Source organism: Sus scrofa, chromosome 18 (genome assembly GCF_000003025.6).
Source record: "Sus scrofa isolate TJ Tabasco breed Duroc chromosome 18, Sscrofa11.1, whole genome shotgun sequence".
Lineage (NCBI taxonomy): Eukaryota > Metazoa > Chordata > Mammalia > Artiodactyla > Suidae > Sus > Sus scrofa.
Window position 1 is genome coordinate 37,482,474 of NC_010460.4, and position 14,403 is coordinate 37,496,876.

At 45.4% G+C, this 14,403-nt stretch overlaps 1 protein-coding gene across 3 annotated transcripts in view; it reads left to right on the top strand.

The window, feature by feature from the left end:
• AOAH (acyloxyacyl hydrolase) overlaps positions 1–14,403 on the top strand; it is a 183,060-nt gene that overhangs the window by 65,599 nt on the left and 103,058 nt on the right. For all 3 annotated transcript variants that reach the window (XM_013985718.2, XM_021079244.1, XM_021079245.1), the window contains 2 exons: positions 6,687–6,746; positions 10,488–10,558. In XM_013985718.2, coding sequence (XP_013841172.1) covers positions 6,687–6,746; positions 10,488–10,558 — 131 coding nt within the window. The remainder of the gene's footprint in view (positions 1–6,686; positions 6,747–10,487; positions 10,559–14,403) is intronic.

Below are 14,403 nucleotides of genomic sequence, written 5' to 3' on the forward strand. Positions count from 1 at the left end.
GGCCAGACATGCCACTATTTGATTAAAAACTTAGGTGAGCAAAGCCTCTATGGGTATATGCTACTGTGTGCTCTGACGATCAAGCAAAGGATTGGCCTCCCCTTTTTAGTAGACTGCTAGGGAGTCATCCCATATTGTCCTTGGAATTTTCCAAGCCCTTGAGTAAAGAAATCCAATATACATATCCATGGTTCTTTGGGCTCTAAGCCCCCAAGCTGAGGGCTTATATGGCTGAGAGCCTGTGTGGTGGCTTCCCCTGCAATTCACTCATGAGAGTGCTTAATAGACTCTGAAGGGGATTTGCTATTGGAATAAGGAAATGCTATAATCAAAGAGAGAAAGTAATGAGAAGCTGAAAAGATTTGACCATAACAAATTGCAGAATCAAATGAATACTTCCAGAACCAAGCCCCTCTGGGTTGGTGGAGAATCTGCTTATGCCTCCAAGGATTGCTGTCAAGTGAGTCAGGACCATCACTGGCTTCCAGCCAGAAGAATTTTACATCCAGCTCACAATCTATCCCCCACCTTTTTCTCCAACCACTGATCACAGTGGCACCCTCCATTTGGAAGGAAACTTCTGGAAAAGTTTTGATTTTTCAGAAGTTGGAAGCAGGGTCTTCATACTTTGGAAACACTGACTTCAGCACTGGGTCGCCAACAGTGAAAATGTTACCAAGGAGAGAGGGTGACGAGCTTCATTTTCACGTTGCCTACAGCGTGTCCCCCTCTGCCTCTCACTGAGTCAGGCAAGCAAATTAGCTTTTCCAGACGTCTTTGAGTCCTCACATCCAACATTGCAGGTAGAACTCAGAGGTGACATAATTTAAGCATGGCCGCAAACAGAGCTGATGGTCCACAGATCTGGACTCTAGCGCCTTTCCCACCATCTCCACACCGTTTTCCCAGAATGAAATAAGCCTGACATTGAAACACCAGGAAGATCATGTGACTTCTGAGGTCACCAGGGGAATGGCAAGCATAACTCCCAGTGAGTGTGGATGGCTCAATGCGGAGGATCGTGTGGTTGGGGGAGAGCCCTGACTGTGTATGCCAAGCACCTACCCACCTGGGTGGAAAGTCATGTAACCCGGGTATAAGCGTAGTTGCAAGCATATGATCGATAATGAAAGGAGAAAGAAATATTCCTTCAGCCAGTCATTTATTTGTGCAATCATTCATTCTACCCTTCATTTCACAAGTACTTATTAAATGTCTGTGTTGTACCATGAACTATATATGAGGGATGCAATAATAGTGAATGGGGCATAACCCTTCTCATCAAAGGTTTTATTACCTGGAAGAGAAGATTGACAGCAAACCGTGATATGACTACAATGTAGAAAGGATTCATCCATATTTTATAGACGAGGTAACTGAGGCTTAGAGCCAATAAGTAACTTGCCCAAAGTCAGAGCCGGTAAGTGGCACAGTCCAGATTCGATTCAGACCTGTTTGACACAAAAACCCTTGCTGTCACTCCTGCTGTAGGAAGTGTGAATGGGTGTGCTGGCAAAGAAAAGTGTTGTCCTTTTAAGGTTTGGAAGTTTGGGAAGCCTGTAAACTACATGCTCCACAGGAGAGCCGCAGCACGGATTAGCATATTCAAGGGTTGGAGCCACTTTGTGGTAAGAAACACTCTGAAGAAAGGCATTTCTCAAACATTCAGATGGTTCAGCCAAAGCCCCCTGCGCTGTAGACTGTGCTAACAACAAAGGGAAAACATGCAAAGACTACAGTGCACAGGGGGTGCTCCAAACTCAGCACATGTTCCCTTGACACTCTTGAGCATTGGTGAATTGGATAAGACACATTCACAAATTGGGTCCTCTCAGGCTCTGTGATGTTAAAGAATCAAATTCTGGTCCACTTAGGAGTGAAAGAAACCAAGAAAAATAGTATTTTTAGGCATGAGTTTCTAACAGTGAACAATTTTTAGCAGTCTAGTTCTCTGTTATCAATTATAGCAGCAATAGATTTGAAAATTACAGAAAGTGCCTTTGTTCACGTCATACTTTGACAGCAGTGACAGGTTCCCACAAAGGAGACAGCCCCTGGGACGTGAAATGATGATTTTGGACGTGAGTTTTTTGTTATCGGAGAGCAGGCATTTATGAGGGGTTTGGGGACGGGGAGAAGATCACTAATCCAGATCTTCTCTAGAAATTTGTTAGGACAGAGGATTACTCACCCCCAAATTTAGTGGCATAAGTTGATTTACAAATGGAATAAGACTTTTTTTTTTTTTTTTTTTTTTTTTGCTTTTTAGGGCCGCACTCGCGACATATGGAGGTTCCCAGGCTCGGGGTCGAATTGGAGCTGCAGCTGCCAGTCAACACCACAGCTGCAGCCACAGCCACAGCAACACCCAGTGTGAGCTGTGTTTTCGACCTACACCACAGCTCACAGCAACGCCAGATCCTTAACCCACTGAGCGAAGGCCAGGGATCAAACCCGAATCCTCATGGGTGCTAGTCGGATTTGTTTCCACTGCGCCACAATGGGAACTCCAAATGGAGCATGATTTGAAAGAAGCTGTCCCCAAGGACTTGACTGCCCATGGGGGCAGAGTGGGGGAGCAAGTAGGTGCAAAAATAGCTCCAGGGTAAGGCAGAGAGGGGCTCAGAGAAAAAGACAAAAAGGGCTTTGAGGCAATTTTTACTAAGTAGGAAGACAGATGTACGAAGCACCTCTGGTTATGAGTTTTTATCAAATGCTGGCATATCTGGCCTTCAGGTAGAGCTTGCTACTATTCTATCTATTCTTGCTATCTATTCTTGCTATCTATTCTATCTATCTATTCTTGCTATTATTCTATCTGCATTCCACTGTTCTTAACAGTGGCTATTTTCCAGTGTGTAAGATTTAGTTCTACCTAAGAAAGAAAACATTCTATTTATTTATTTATTTTGGCCATGGTGTGCAGTGGCTTGATGTGGGATCTCAGTTCCCAGACCAGGAATTGAACCTGGGCCGTGGCAGTGAAAATACCAAACTCTACCCACTAGACCACCAAGGAACTCCCCCAAAGCATTTTTAAAAAGCACTTATGATTTTTTTTAATGTTGGTATTAATACATTTATCCTGTGGGAGACAGTGGGGCTTTGGTCAAGCCAAGACCAGGTGAACCTGCCCTCAGCCTTGCAGGGAGGATCCCAGAAGCAATGACCGCGCCCAGTGCTAAGGAAATCAGAAGGCATTTGGCGAAGCCCTTGTCACGTCTTCTTTTCTTTCTTTTCTTTCTTTTCTTTCTTTCTTTCTTTCTTTCTTTCTTTCTTTCTTTCTTTCTTCTTTCTTTCTTTCTTTCTTTCTTTCTTTCTTTCTTTCTTTCTCTCTCTCTCTCTCTCTCTCTCTCTCTCTCTCTCTCTCTTTCTCTCTCTTTCTTTCATCCTTTTTTTTTTTTTTTTTTGTTCTTTATCCCTCAAAAACATTGATCTCCCCAGTGAACTGAACTGGATTAAAATCACATCAGTTCTCTCAAGGGGATCTGAGTAGCCGCTCCTAAAAAAGATGTTGCCAGGAGTTCCCGTTGTGGCTTAGCGGTAATGAACCCAACCAGTATCCATGAGGATGCAGGTTCAACACCTGGCCTTACTCAGTGGGTTAAGGATCCAGCATTGCCGTGAGCTGTGGTGTAGGTTGCAGACGTGGCTTGGATCCCGAGTTGCAGTGGCTATAGTGCAGGGAGGCAGCTCCAGCTCTGAATCAACCCCTAGCCTTCGAACTTCCATATGGCGCGGGTACAGCCCTAAAAAGACCAAAAAAAAAAAAGACGGTCGCCAAAGCCTTCTTTCTGCTTCGTCTCACTTCTATTTACTGTACTTGTTTCTGGTGTCTCCATGCCAGCCTGGAAACTCTGGGAGGGCAGGAATGTCTGTTCACCACCAGATCCTAGGGGCCTGTGCTGGGAGCAAATCATTTTGTTTTTCAATTAGAAACAGGGCAGCATGTATTGAGGTCTTTTTAAAAAAGCATTTATTGCTGAAGTTGTGCTCATTATTGAAAATTTAGGAAACAGAAAAGAACCAAAAGGAAAAAGTGATCACCAACAATTATTATGGCGTATTTCTTTGCAGGATTTTTTTTTCCTGTATGTATAACATCCTGTAGCCTGTTTTCCCTGCTTAACACAATATCATAAATGTTTTCTTTCACTTTATTTCTATACTTACTGAGCACCTACTAAGTAGCAGGAACCAGGCTAGGCCCTATCATGCCTGAGATGGGCCTTGGGAGGCAAAGGGGTATTTCTGAAGCAGAGAAGCAAGGGGCGCATAGTTAAGACAAGAACTGCACCTTCAGTAGTGTGGAGAATTAACTTTAAGCTCACAAAGGCAGCCAAAAGGGACACCATAACAGAAATTTGTGCCTAGATCTAGTGCTTTATAAGACCCACCAGAAACACTGACTTGATACGATAGGAACATTTCTAGGATTTGTCAGAATGTCTAGAAAAGGCCAAAATTGCAGTCAGTAAGTTCAGTTTTTGAATGGGGCCCTTCCCTAAGCAGCTTTCTGGTAAAGATGTCGATGTTTTGAAAGTGAGGATTGTCACGAACTGTTTTGGCCCCTCTGCCAGCCAATCAGAATGGATGCTGGTTGCGGTGTTGGAGCGAGGTCTGGAGATGCCTACCAGCCTGTACATGACCTTGGCCCCTGTGTTAACTGATGGCGAGGAGGTCTGGAGAGTCCTAGGGAGAAGCTGGAAGGCCAGGCAGTGGTGGGAAGGCTCAGAGGCTCAGGGACACAGTCGCTCACCAATTGGCACAGTTGTATTTTCAATGCTTGAAGAAACATACACTGCACAAGGGCATCCTCGCCACCACACCCACCTGGAGAGCAGCTTCTTTTCTCAAGTCGCTAACACATACTCTTAGATGTCAGCGGGCCTACTGCCTCTGATACAAGAGCCATGGTCTTCCAGCCTTTGAATTTGAACAGGTGGAGTATGATTCAGGGCAGACACCAGGGAGAGGGTTGCAGAGCCAGCCCATAGAGGGCAAGCTGCAGCTGGCTCTGCCGCCCTCCTTCCTAAAGAACCTCCTGGAAAATTCACTGCAACCCAGGCTCTCACTCAGTCATCACACCTCCTCTCATGGGCTCGCAGCATGGCTGAGGTCCTCAGAACACATGGAGCTCCAGGGTGGAGAAAGGCATCTCCCAGGGTGAAGAACTCGCAAAGGGGTCAAGTATGGACTCGGGTCCTGAACATCCCTGAGCGGCAACAGCCAGCATCTCCCAAGAATCTCCCAAGAGGTCTCTCCTGCTGACCAGCCAGCTCCAAGTCCCATCCCAGTACCCATCTTTTCTGGGTGAGGGGAAAGCTGGGCTGAAAGACAGAAGTTTTCCAATTAGTCTTTCAGTTACTGAGCAGGAGTTATCAGGGCAGGTCCTGGGCTGGAGGCACGACATGGGTGATGTACTATAAACCTTACAGCAGCCTAGGACATTGGTAGCTATAATTCCTTTGTTGCAGATGATCAAAATAGGGCTTTCTTATATGTCGAGGAATCCTAGGGCTGCTGAAGGGCTAAGAGCATAACTTGCTCAAGGATTCATAGCTAGTGAGCAGCAGAGCTGGAGTTTGGACCCAGGCATGTAAACTATCACTCATATTCTATTAGGGCCACACAGGAACAGCTGGAGGAGGAATACGGCAGGGCTAGGACATTTGGCTTAGGGAAGAGGGGTGGACAAAAGCTCTGGGAAGCCGTGCTGGGAGGAAAATACTCCCCAGCCCCCACCCCTGTCCCGTTACTTTTCTTCCAACCCTCCCACGAATACAAAGTTCCATAACGATAGTTATCAGTGATAATTAGCTAACTCTTCTTAAACTCAGAAGATGTCCTTGGATGGGATGCTTTAGCAATGGAGATATCCAACCAGGAGAAGAGAAGGCGAATGAAAGAGTCTTTTTCTTTTTTTTTTTTATTTTTTTCATTTTTTAAAAGTTTTTATTGAAAAGTCTTTTTTTGTTGTTTTTTAAAATTTTTATTGTGATTTACAATGTTCTGTTAATTGCTGCTGTATATACAACAAAGTGATTCATTTATACAAGTTCCCATGTCCATTCTTTTTCAGATTCTTTTCCTACATAGACCATCACAGAATACTGGGTAGAGTTCCCTGTGCTGTACAGCAGGTCCCTGTTGGCCAGTCATTCCATATACCTCAGTGTGCATAAGCCAGTCCCAAACTCTCAGTCCTGAATGGTAGCCATTAGCCGCCCTTCAGCCCTGTGGTACAAAGCACTTAGGTTGACTGTCTGTTTACTGCTTTCTGCCCTGGGGCTTTCAGACCCAAAGACAAGTTACCAAGTTTAGCATAGTGGGCAGGTTCAGATGCTGTCTCTGCTGGATACTGGCTCTGAGATCTTCAGCCAGTTTCTTAGCATTTCTGCATCTCAATTTCCTTACCTGTTAAAAGGTCATATCTCTCAGAGCTGTTGTGAAGATTAAATAACATAATGTTTGCAAAGGGTTTAGCATGGCATCTGGCACAGAGCAAATCCCTTAATCAAGAGGGTTAATAACATGAAATTGCCTTCTTGTGAATTATTTCATCACAAAGTTATGGAATAATCCCTTTATTGCAAACTTACGAACTTAAAAAAGCCCAGCTGTTGAAATGATGGAGAAAGAAAAGACGAGACACAAGCTATAATATTGTCTAACTGCTTTTATAGGAGGCGTGGAAATTTACACTGACGAAGGCAAGACAGATCGTCAAGAAATCCCCAACTCTGGTAAGCAAGCAACGGGGAGAATGCCAGTATTTTCCTGGGCCCATTCACCTCCATCTGGCCCCAGCTCTAACTCTCCAAAGGCCAGGGGCTACTCTGGATGCAAGCCCACAACAGCTGAACTAGGATTGAAGTAGGAATATGAGCTCCTTCCCTTTTTTTCTCCTCCTTTCTCTCTATAGGAGCGTTTCTTAACCCCAGCACTGCCAACACTTGGGGCTGGATAATCCTTTGTTGCCGGCGCTATGCTTGGCATTGTAGGATGTTTAGCAGCATCTTTGTCCTCTACCCACGAGATGCCAGCAGCACCATCCCCCTGTCTAGTCGTGACAACCAAAACCTTCTCCTGGCACACAGCCAAATGTCTTCTGCTAATCACTGTGAAGAGCTGCTGGCTGTATTCTCCTGCTCCTCCACTTTCTAAATATGTGACCTAGGCTGAGCCTCAGTTTCCCTATCAGCGAGATCAGGGCAATAACAGTGTTCCTTTCTCAAAGCATGGATGTCAAGACTAACAGAGTTGATGTGTACAAAGTGCCTGATATCGTGCCTGGACTTATCAAGCTCTCAGTGTAAACACTGGCTGAAATCACCACTATTATTAGTCCTTTCTCCTTGCTTGTCTTCGCAATTGTAGTTTTATTCAACAGATAGAATACTTAGTTCAGGAGTTCCCTTCGTGGCTCAGCGATTAACAAACCCGAGTAGGATCCATGCAGATGCGGGTTCAATCCCTGGCCTCACTCAGTGGGTTAAGGATCCGGCCGTGTAGATCATAGACTCGGCTTGGATCCTGCGTTGCTGTGGCTGTGGTGTAGGCCAATGGCTACAGCTCCAATTGGACCCCAGCCTGGGAACCTCCATGTGCCGTGGGTGTGGCCCTAAATTTAAAAAACAAGAATACTTAATTCAAACAATTATGATTAAGTCAGGTATTTGAGTTAGGCCCTGGTGGCCCATCAGCCCCAGTTGAAAAGGAAGCGGAAAGGTAAACCTTTGAAGAACAGCATCTCCCTTGATGCCAGCGGTCCTGGCAGGAAGGAAGCCTTCATCAGAGATGAGAGGGCACGGCCCTGGGCCTGGGCTTCTCCCTGCTGGCCCGGCCCCTCCTTCACCTGATGCAACACCTTCAAAGTCCTATTGATTTGGCAACATGGAAATAAAGAGGAAGAAATTGCCTCATGGCTCGGCTTGCCAGATTTAGCAAATAAAAAAAGAGGATGCTCAATTAAATTTGAGTTTAAGATAAACAGCGAATAATTTTTAATTTGAGTTTCAGATAAACCGCAAATAATTTTTTAGTATAAGTATGCTCAATACAATATTACTTGGCAACCCTACCTGTGGGAGGCACCGGGGTTTTGATGTGCAAAGCTGATACATGTCAGATGCCAACATTTCTGCACAATCCATCAATCAGTCACAATGCTCGCATCACCAATTATTATTTAATTCAGCGAGTCATTAAAGGCCAACCATAGCTGGTTCAGCCAGTCTGCTTAAGTCACTCAACAAGAAACTGAAACATCACATGGAATCCTTGACTACTACCTTCAGAACTTTTATGTAATCAGAGCAGAGGATAATACAGTTGTTCTCCTATTCTCAACATACATCTCAAAACTTATTCTCAGAGCATTGCTTACCTCACTAGCATAAACTGCCTTGGCATTAACTCGAAGGCTAATTAGGATTTTACAATTTTCATTTCTATCACCAGAATTGCAAGCATAATTCATGGGGCAAGATTCCAGTTATTCCTTGCAAGAAGCCAAAAAAACAAGCAAAAAAAAAAAAATCAACGGAGCAATTCAACAATGAAAAAACTCCTCAAAGCCCTCCTCCAATTTATTTAATTTCTAAATTGAAGCTATCAAGGAAAAAATAATCAGGAAATGCAAATAAGCATCTCTGAAAAACTGCTTAGAGGAAATTGGCTGTAATTAATTCCACTGTGATGGTTGATATAACTGCAGACCTATAGCCAGGATGCAGAGAGAAACACACAGGAGGTCGCACGTCATTTCAGCCCAGCCTGTCAGCTGGAGAGTCCAGGCTCTCCCACTTTGACCCGCTGTGTACCCCCTTTCACCACAATTTCCTTTCTTGAACCCCTGTTTGTTGTTCTGTATTCATTTAACATCCTGGGGTGGGAAAGTTCCAGATGCAAACAGAAGCTGGTTATTTAAATAAATGGCAAAATGAAAATGCTGCCTAAGTCCTGTGCTCAGGGACAGCCCAGATTTGAGACCTTTATTTTAGGTGGGATTACACGTAGCCAGGTGTGATATTTTCAGTCCATCGCTGAGTTAATAATAGCCCACATTTTCCCTCTGTCTAGTAAGGTTCAGATTGAAAGGAAGGGGCTATCAAACATGCAAGCAAAAACTTCTGCAGTGCTGCTGTGTATCTGCCTAAGTTCGCTTTGCAATTAAATTATAAGTAGAGGTTAGTTCTTTCCATACTGTGTGATGAAAGCCTCTGTCTTAACAGAAGGAGTTCTGGGTGTCCCTGGACAAGTTCCACTATCTACTGCCCATGTCCTGGATCCAGTTTTGGCACAATGAATGTCAAAGACAGCTGCAGCCTTCAGGCTGAGTTTTGACAGTGAACAGCTGTGCAGTTATAACATTTTATTCCATTGTACCGTTGGTGTAGTAATTAACAGGCTGTTCCTATAAATTTTTTGATATATTGGTTATCATCCGTGTTAAAACCTACATTGCCATTAGATTGACTAGACTAAGGTCTTCAGACTAAAGTAAATATTAAAAGAAGTAGCTCAAACATTCGATTTCGACCTGACTTTGAACTCGGAGTCTTAGAATGTGTCTCTTTCCAAATTGCCACCCTCGCTGTGGCATAATTGCCCGCGGCTCATCTCAGTCAGTTCCCGTGTCTCTAAACACCCCTCCTTTGGGCCACCATCCCCCTCCTTCCACCTCACATCAGTGGTTCCCAGCCGGTGACAATTTTACCTGCCCACCCCTCCCCTGGTGACATTTGGCAACATCTGGAGACATTGGGGGGGCTGCTGGAGACAAATAGTGGTTCCATGCCAGATACGATGCTAAATATCCTACAGCTAGCAGGAGAACCCGGAACAAAGATTATTCAGCCCCAAGTGGCAGTAGTGCTAAGGTTTGAGGCCCCTGGGATCAGGCCTGAGATCTTTATCTGCCAGCAGATTCCTTTGCCTTCCTGTCTCCCAGAGATATCTTTTTTCCTTCACTTCTTCCTTCCTTCCTTCCTTCTGCATCTGCAGCATATGGAAGTTCCCAGGCTGGGGGTTGAATTGGAGCTGCAGCTGCTTGCCTACACCACAACCAAAGCAACATGGAATCTGAGCCACATCTGTGACCTACACGAAGCAGTGCCAGATTCTTATCCCACTGAGCAAGTCCAGGGATCAAACCCACATCCTCATGGACTATGTTGGGTTCTTAACCTGCTGAGCTACCATGGGAACTCCTCCAGAGATGCCTTTCTGAAGTACAGAAAGCAATTCTTCTGCCTAACACCTTCTGGGATGCCCCATTGACCGCAGGCTTGTCCTAATGGAATGAATACAGAGAGTGGGGACAGGAACAAGGGTAACTTTAGTTATGTAAAAGAGCCCCAATTCTGGAAGAAGAGTCCAGAAAGCCAAACCATAATGCCAAGAGGAGAGGAAGGGCCTTTAGAAGTTGGAGAGCCATCCCTTGAACTAAACAACTCTCTTTGCTTTTGTTTTTTTCTCTCCAGACCTATTCCAGAAGTGATTCTGATATTTGTTCCCTCCCATTTTTGGCGAAGATCTGTCAGAAGATTAAATTGTACGTATACCACGTCTCCCTTCCTGAGCACTGGCAGGCGAGAGCATCTTTGGCTGTCTGTGTTTTCTTAGGACTAAAATGATCTTCAAAGTTAAAAGGCATCTTACTGAAGGTGGAAGTGTTTCTTGCTCATGACTTGTACAGAAACGAGTAGATAAATTAGCTCAGAACAACCCATTTTGGAAACATACTGAATACTAGCATCTTTGAACCTCCAAGTCCAACTGACTCACATCCTGGGCTGGAACACAACTTGCCTGCCAGTGAGACCTGTGAGTGGTTCAGTGCAGGCTCCCACTGCACTTGGGGACAGCCTCTCCTTGCTGTGTAAGATACAGCCAAGGTCAGCCATTTGCCATGGCAAGGACTCTTTGAGCATCTTTAGAGCAAGGCACTCACAAGGCTTGAAAGGGACCATTTTTTCACAGGTCCCCACCTATTACCTAAAATATGTAGCTCTGATATGTATGAGCAGGGTTTTAAATTGCAGAGACGCTGTCCAGAGTTCTCAGGCCCTCCTGTCTCAGCTTAAAATCTCATGCTCCAGCTCCACTGAGTCTGAGTTTAGCTAAGTGGCATAGTAGTCACTGTCCGAAACATTAAAAGACAGAACAGTGTCCTGAGAGTCACGTTGGACAAAGAGGTAAAATAGCACAGGTCCACCTTCCACCAGCCTGCTTCCCATGTGACGAGGGCGGCAGCTGCTGCCAAGCAGCGTATGCCTCTGTTCTAGGGGCCAGATGCTGAACTTGAAGTGCACTGAGTTCTCACTCCATGAAGTAGGGATTATTATTATTACCATTTTGCAGAGAAGGAAACTGAGTCTTACAAAAGTACCTTCTCCCAGCCACAAGGACCCAAGATACACCCCCAGATATGTTGGGACCCATTTGTTCTTTAGAAACATCCACTTCCATGACTCCTGTTCAATGCTGCCTCTTGAGCCAGTTTGAGGACTTGAGCCACTTAATGTTTCTGAGCCTCAGTTGCCCCATATCTAAACTCAAGCTATAGACTCATTTGGGGAGTTTTGTTTTTTTTTGTTTTTTTTTTCTCTTCTGGCAACCATGAGGTGTATGGAGTTCCCCAGGCCAGGGATCAGATCCGAGTCGCAGTTGTGACCTATGTTGCTGCTGCGGCAACACCAGATCCTTTAACCCACTATGCCCAGCTGAGGGGAATAGAACCTATGTCCTGGCGCTGCAAAGACAGGGCAGTTTTTAAAATGCAGACTCCCTGGCCTGAGACCTGGCAGGAGAGTGCAGCATGTTCCCAGCTTCCTGGTTGGCTGTGTCCTCCTCAGAGCTCATGTCCTCGTTCAGGAGTCAAACCCTAGATGCTCCATGTACAGATGATGCTTTAATGACTTCAAATAATGTACCTTCTCTGTGAGACAGTCACTGAGAGCACACCATCTGCCCTGGCCCCTGTTGCTTTAATTCTGACTCTCCCTCAGGCAGCTGCTGTCACTTGAGCCCATTCCAGTTCAGCCTGGCTCTCACCGAGAGGGGTTAGAAGGGAGAGCTCTCAGGGGTGAGAGTCAGACTGCCCATTTGGACTGAGAGGCTGTATTAGTTTCCTAGGACTGCTGTAATAAAACACCACCAAGCGGGTGGCTTAGAGCAGCAGAAATGTATTCTCTTCCAGTTCCAGAGGCTGGAAGTCTAGAAGCAAGGTGTTGGCAGGGTCCCGCTGAGACTCTGCTCCTTTTGAGATTCCCTCTGAGACTCTGGGTCAGATTCCTCCTCGCCTCTTCCAGTGGTGGCTGTCCATCCTTGGCATCCTGGGCTTGCACCTGCATTACTCTAGCCTCTGCCTCCCTCTTCCTATTTGGTCATCTTTCCTGTGTGTCTCTCTTTTCCTTTTACAAGGTCACCTGTCATAAAGGATTAGGGCCCACTCTAATGACCTCATCTTCACTTGGTAACCTGGGCAAAGACCCTCTTTTCCAAGTAAGTTCACATTCACAGGGACCAGGGGTCAGACCTTCAGCCTATCTTTTTGATAAACACAGTTCAATCCACAGCAGAGGCACTTCTCCTACGTCCCGTTATCCTTCATCTCACGAGCTTCATGGAAGCCGAGTCCACTGAACACTCCCTGTCTGCTTTGAAAGTATCTCAGGAGAGGAGAAGGCTATGCTTCTGACCCACATTCAGAGCTTCTGAGGGATCCAAGAGTTTAAAAACTTCTCCTGCTTCATCTGCCCACATGAGTTCCTACGAGGCAGCTGTGTAAAGTTCTGGCCTGGATCCCAGAAGCAGTCATCAACACCCCTTTTCATGAATAGATGTGGAGGCAGAGCGCCTCAGGACATGAGGATGGAGGGGAAATAGATGTGAAAGAAGATGCTGGCGGGGCTGAGATGCGCCCAGGTCCCCAGGCCCCTGATTATTTCATCATGCCCGGTTCTCACTGAATTGAGACCCCTGTCCCTGCCTTGCTGAAAGCACTGTCGCATTTTCTGTGTCCAGCCTGGGCCAGCACAACCCCAAACGGCAACTCTTCACTTGAGCCACCTTTGGTAAACTGAATTCAAGAGCAGCTGTGGCCAGGGATTTTCCTGGCAAAATTTAAAAGGGAAATTCTTCTGTTATGAAAAAGCAAGAGCAGTATGTTTTTCTTCTTTCTGAAACGCACTGTGCTTCTAGTGTAATTTGTACCAGGTTGCAGTTTATTGCACATTTAAACTCAGCCTCATTTATTCTTCAACCTGTGGCTGAGTGATAATAAGAAAAGTTATCTGGTACTGCCTCTGCCCTGGGAGCTCTTATAAATGCAACCATGTTAGGCAGACACCATTACTTGTCCCCTTTTTAAAGACGGAAAGTCATTTGCCCAAGGTCACAGCTAGTCATGGATAAACTGACTTTTGAACCCAGTAGCCTAGTTCCAAAGGCCAGGCTCAGAGCCATTTCATTGTCTGTCCCTTGACTCTGAGCCCCATTTTCAGATGAGTTAGTAAGTTCCAGGTCATTTACTGCCAGACCCACTAGAACAGTCAGCAGGTGGTAGAGACAAGACCTTCAGGTCTTCTATTGTGTAATCCTACCATAAAATCCCCTCTAGTAAGAACGCCTTTCCTGCTCCAGGCCTCTCCCTGCTCCCATCCTGTTTGGTTTAGTGCCTTCAAAATACAATGGAGGTGTCCACGCTGGTGGGAAGTTTTCCATCTCACAGCTTGGCTTTGGCTGCTCAGCTGGCCTCCTTGGTACTCTGCACTCATGGGTGCCTGTTCCTGAACCCTCTTCCTCTCTGGCCGCTTCCTTGTCAATCTCCCACACCCCGAGACAGCTCTTGGAGAGCAGGAATTCCATTTCTAGGTAAACTTATCCCTGGTACCTACCACAGTGCTTAGCATTAGTAGGAACTCAGTGAAGAAACAAGGGACTAAATAAAGGAAAGGTAATACTTTATTAGAAAAACAAATATGTTGGAAACCAGGCTACTACCATGGGGCAACCAGGTTTTGGTTGTTATTGTTTTGTTGTGATCAGAATTCACAGTGCCTGTACACTGCCTACTTTTTATTGTAGCAGTTGTAAGCAGAGGGGTCCCCTCTGAATAATCTTTTTTGTTGAATTTCCAAACACATAAACCCACATATGTGTTATTTCACATTAATGCACACACAGACTGTCATATCCTATGTGAATTGTGTTTTTAATTCATCATTCTTTGCTTTTTATCACTTGCGCCTTCTTGCCCATGCCTTTCTCGTTCCACCCACATCATCCCCTGTCCCCACCACAAGGTGAGCCATGTACACACATCAGGTTTTCTCTCTTCTCATTTTGTTGTACAGAGATGCATATAACACATCCACACACGTCTGAGACTGCCAC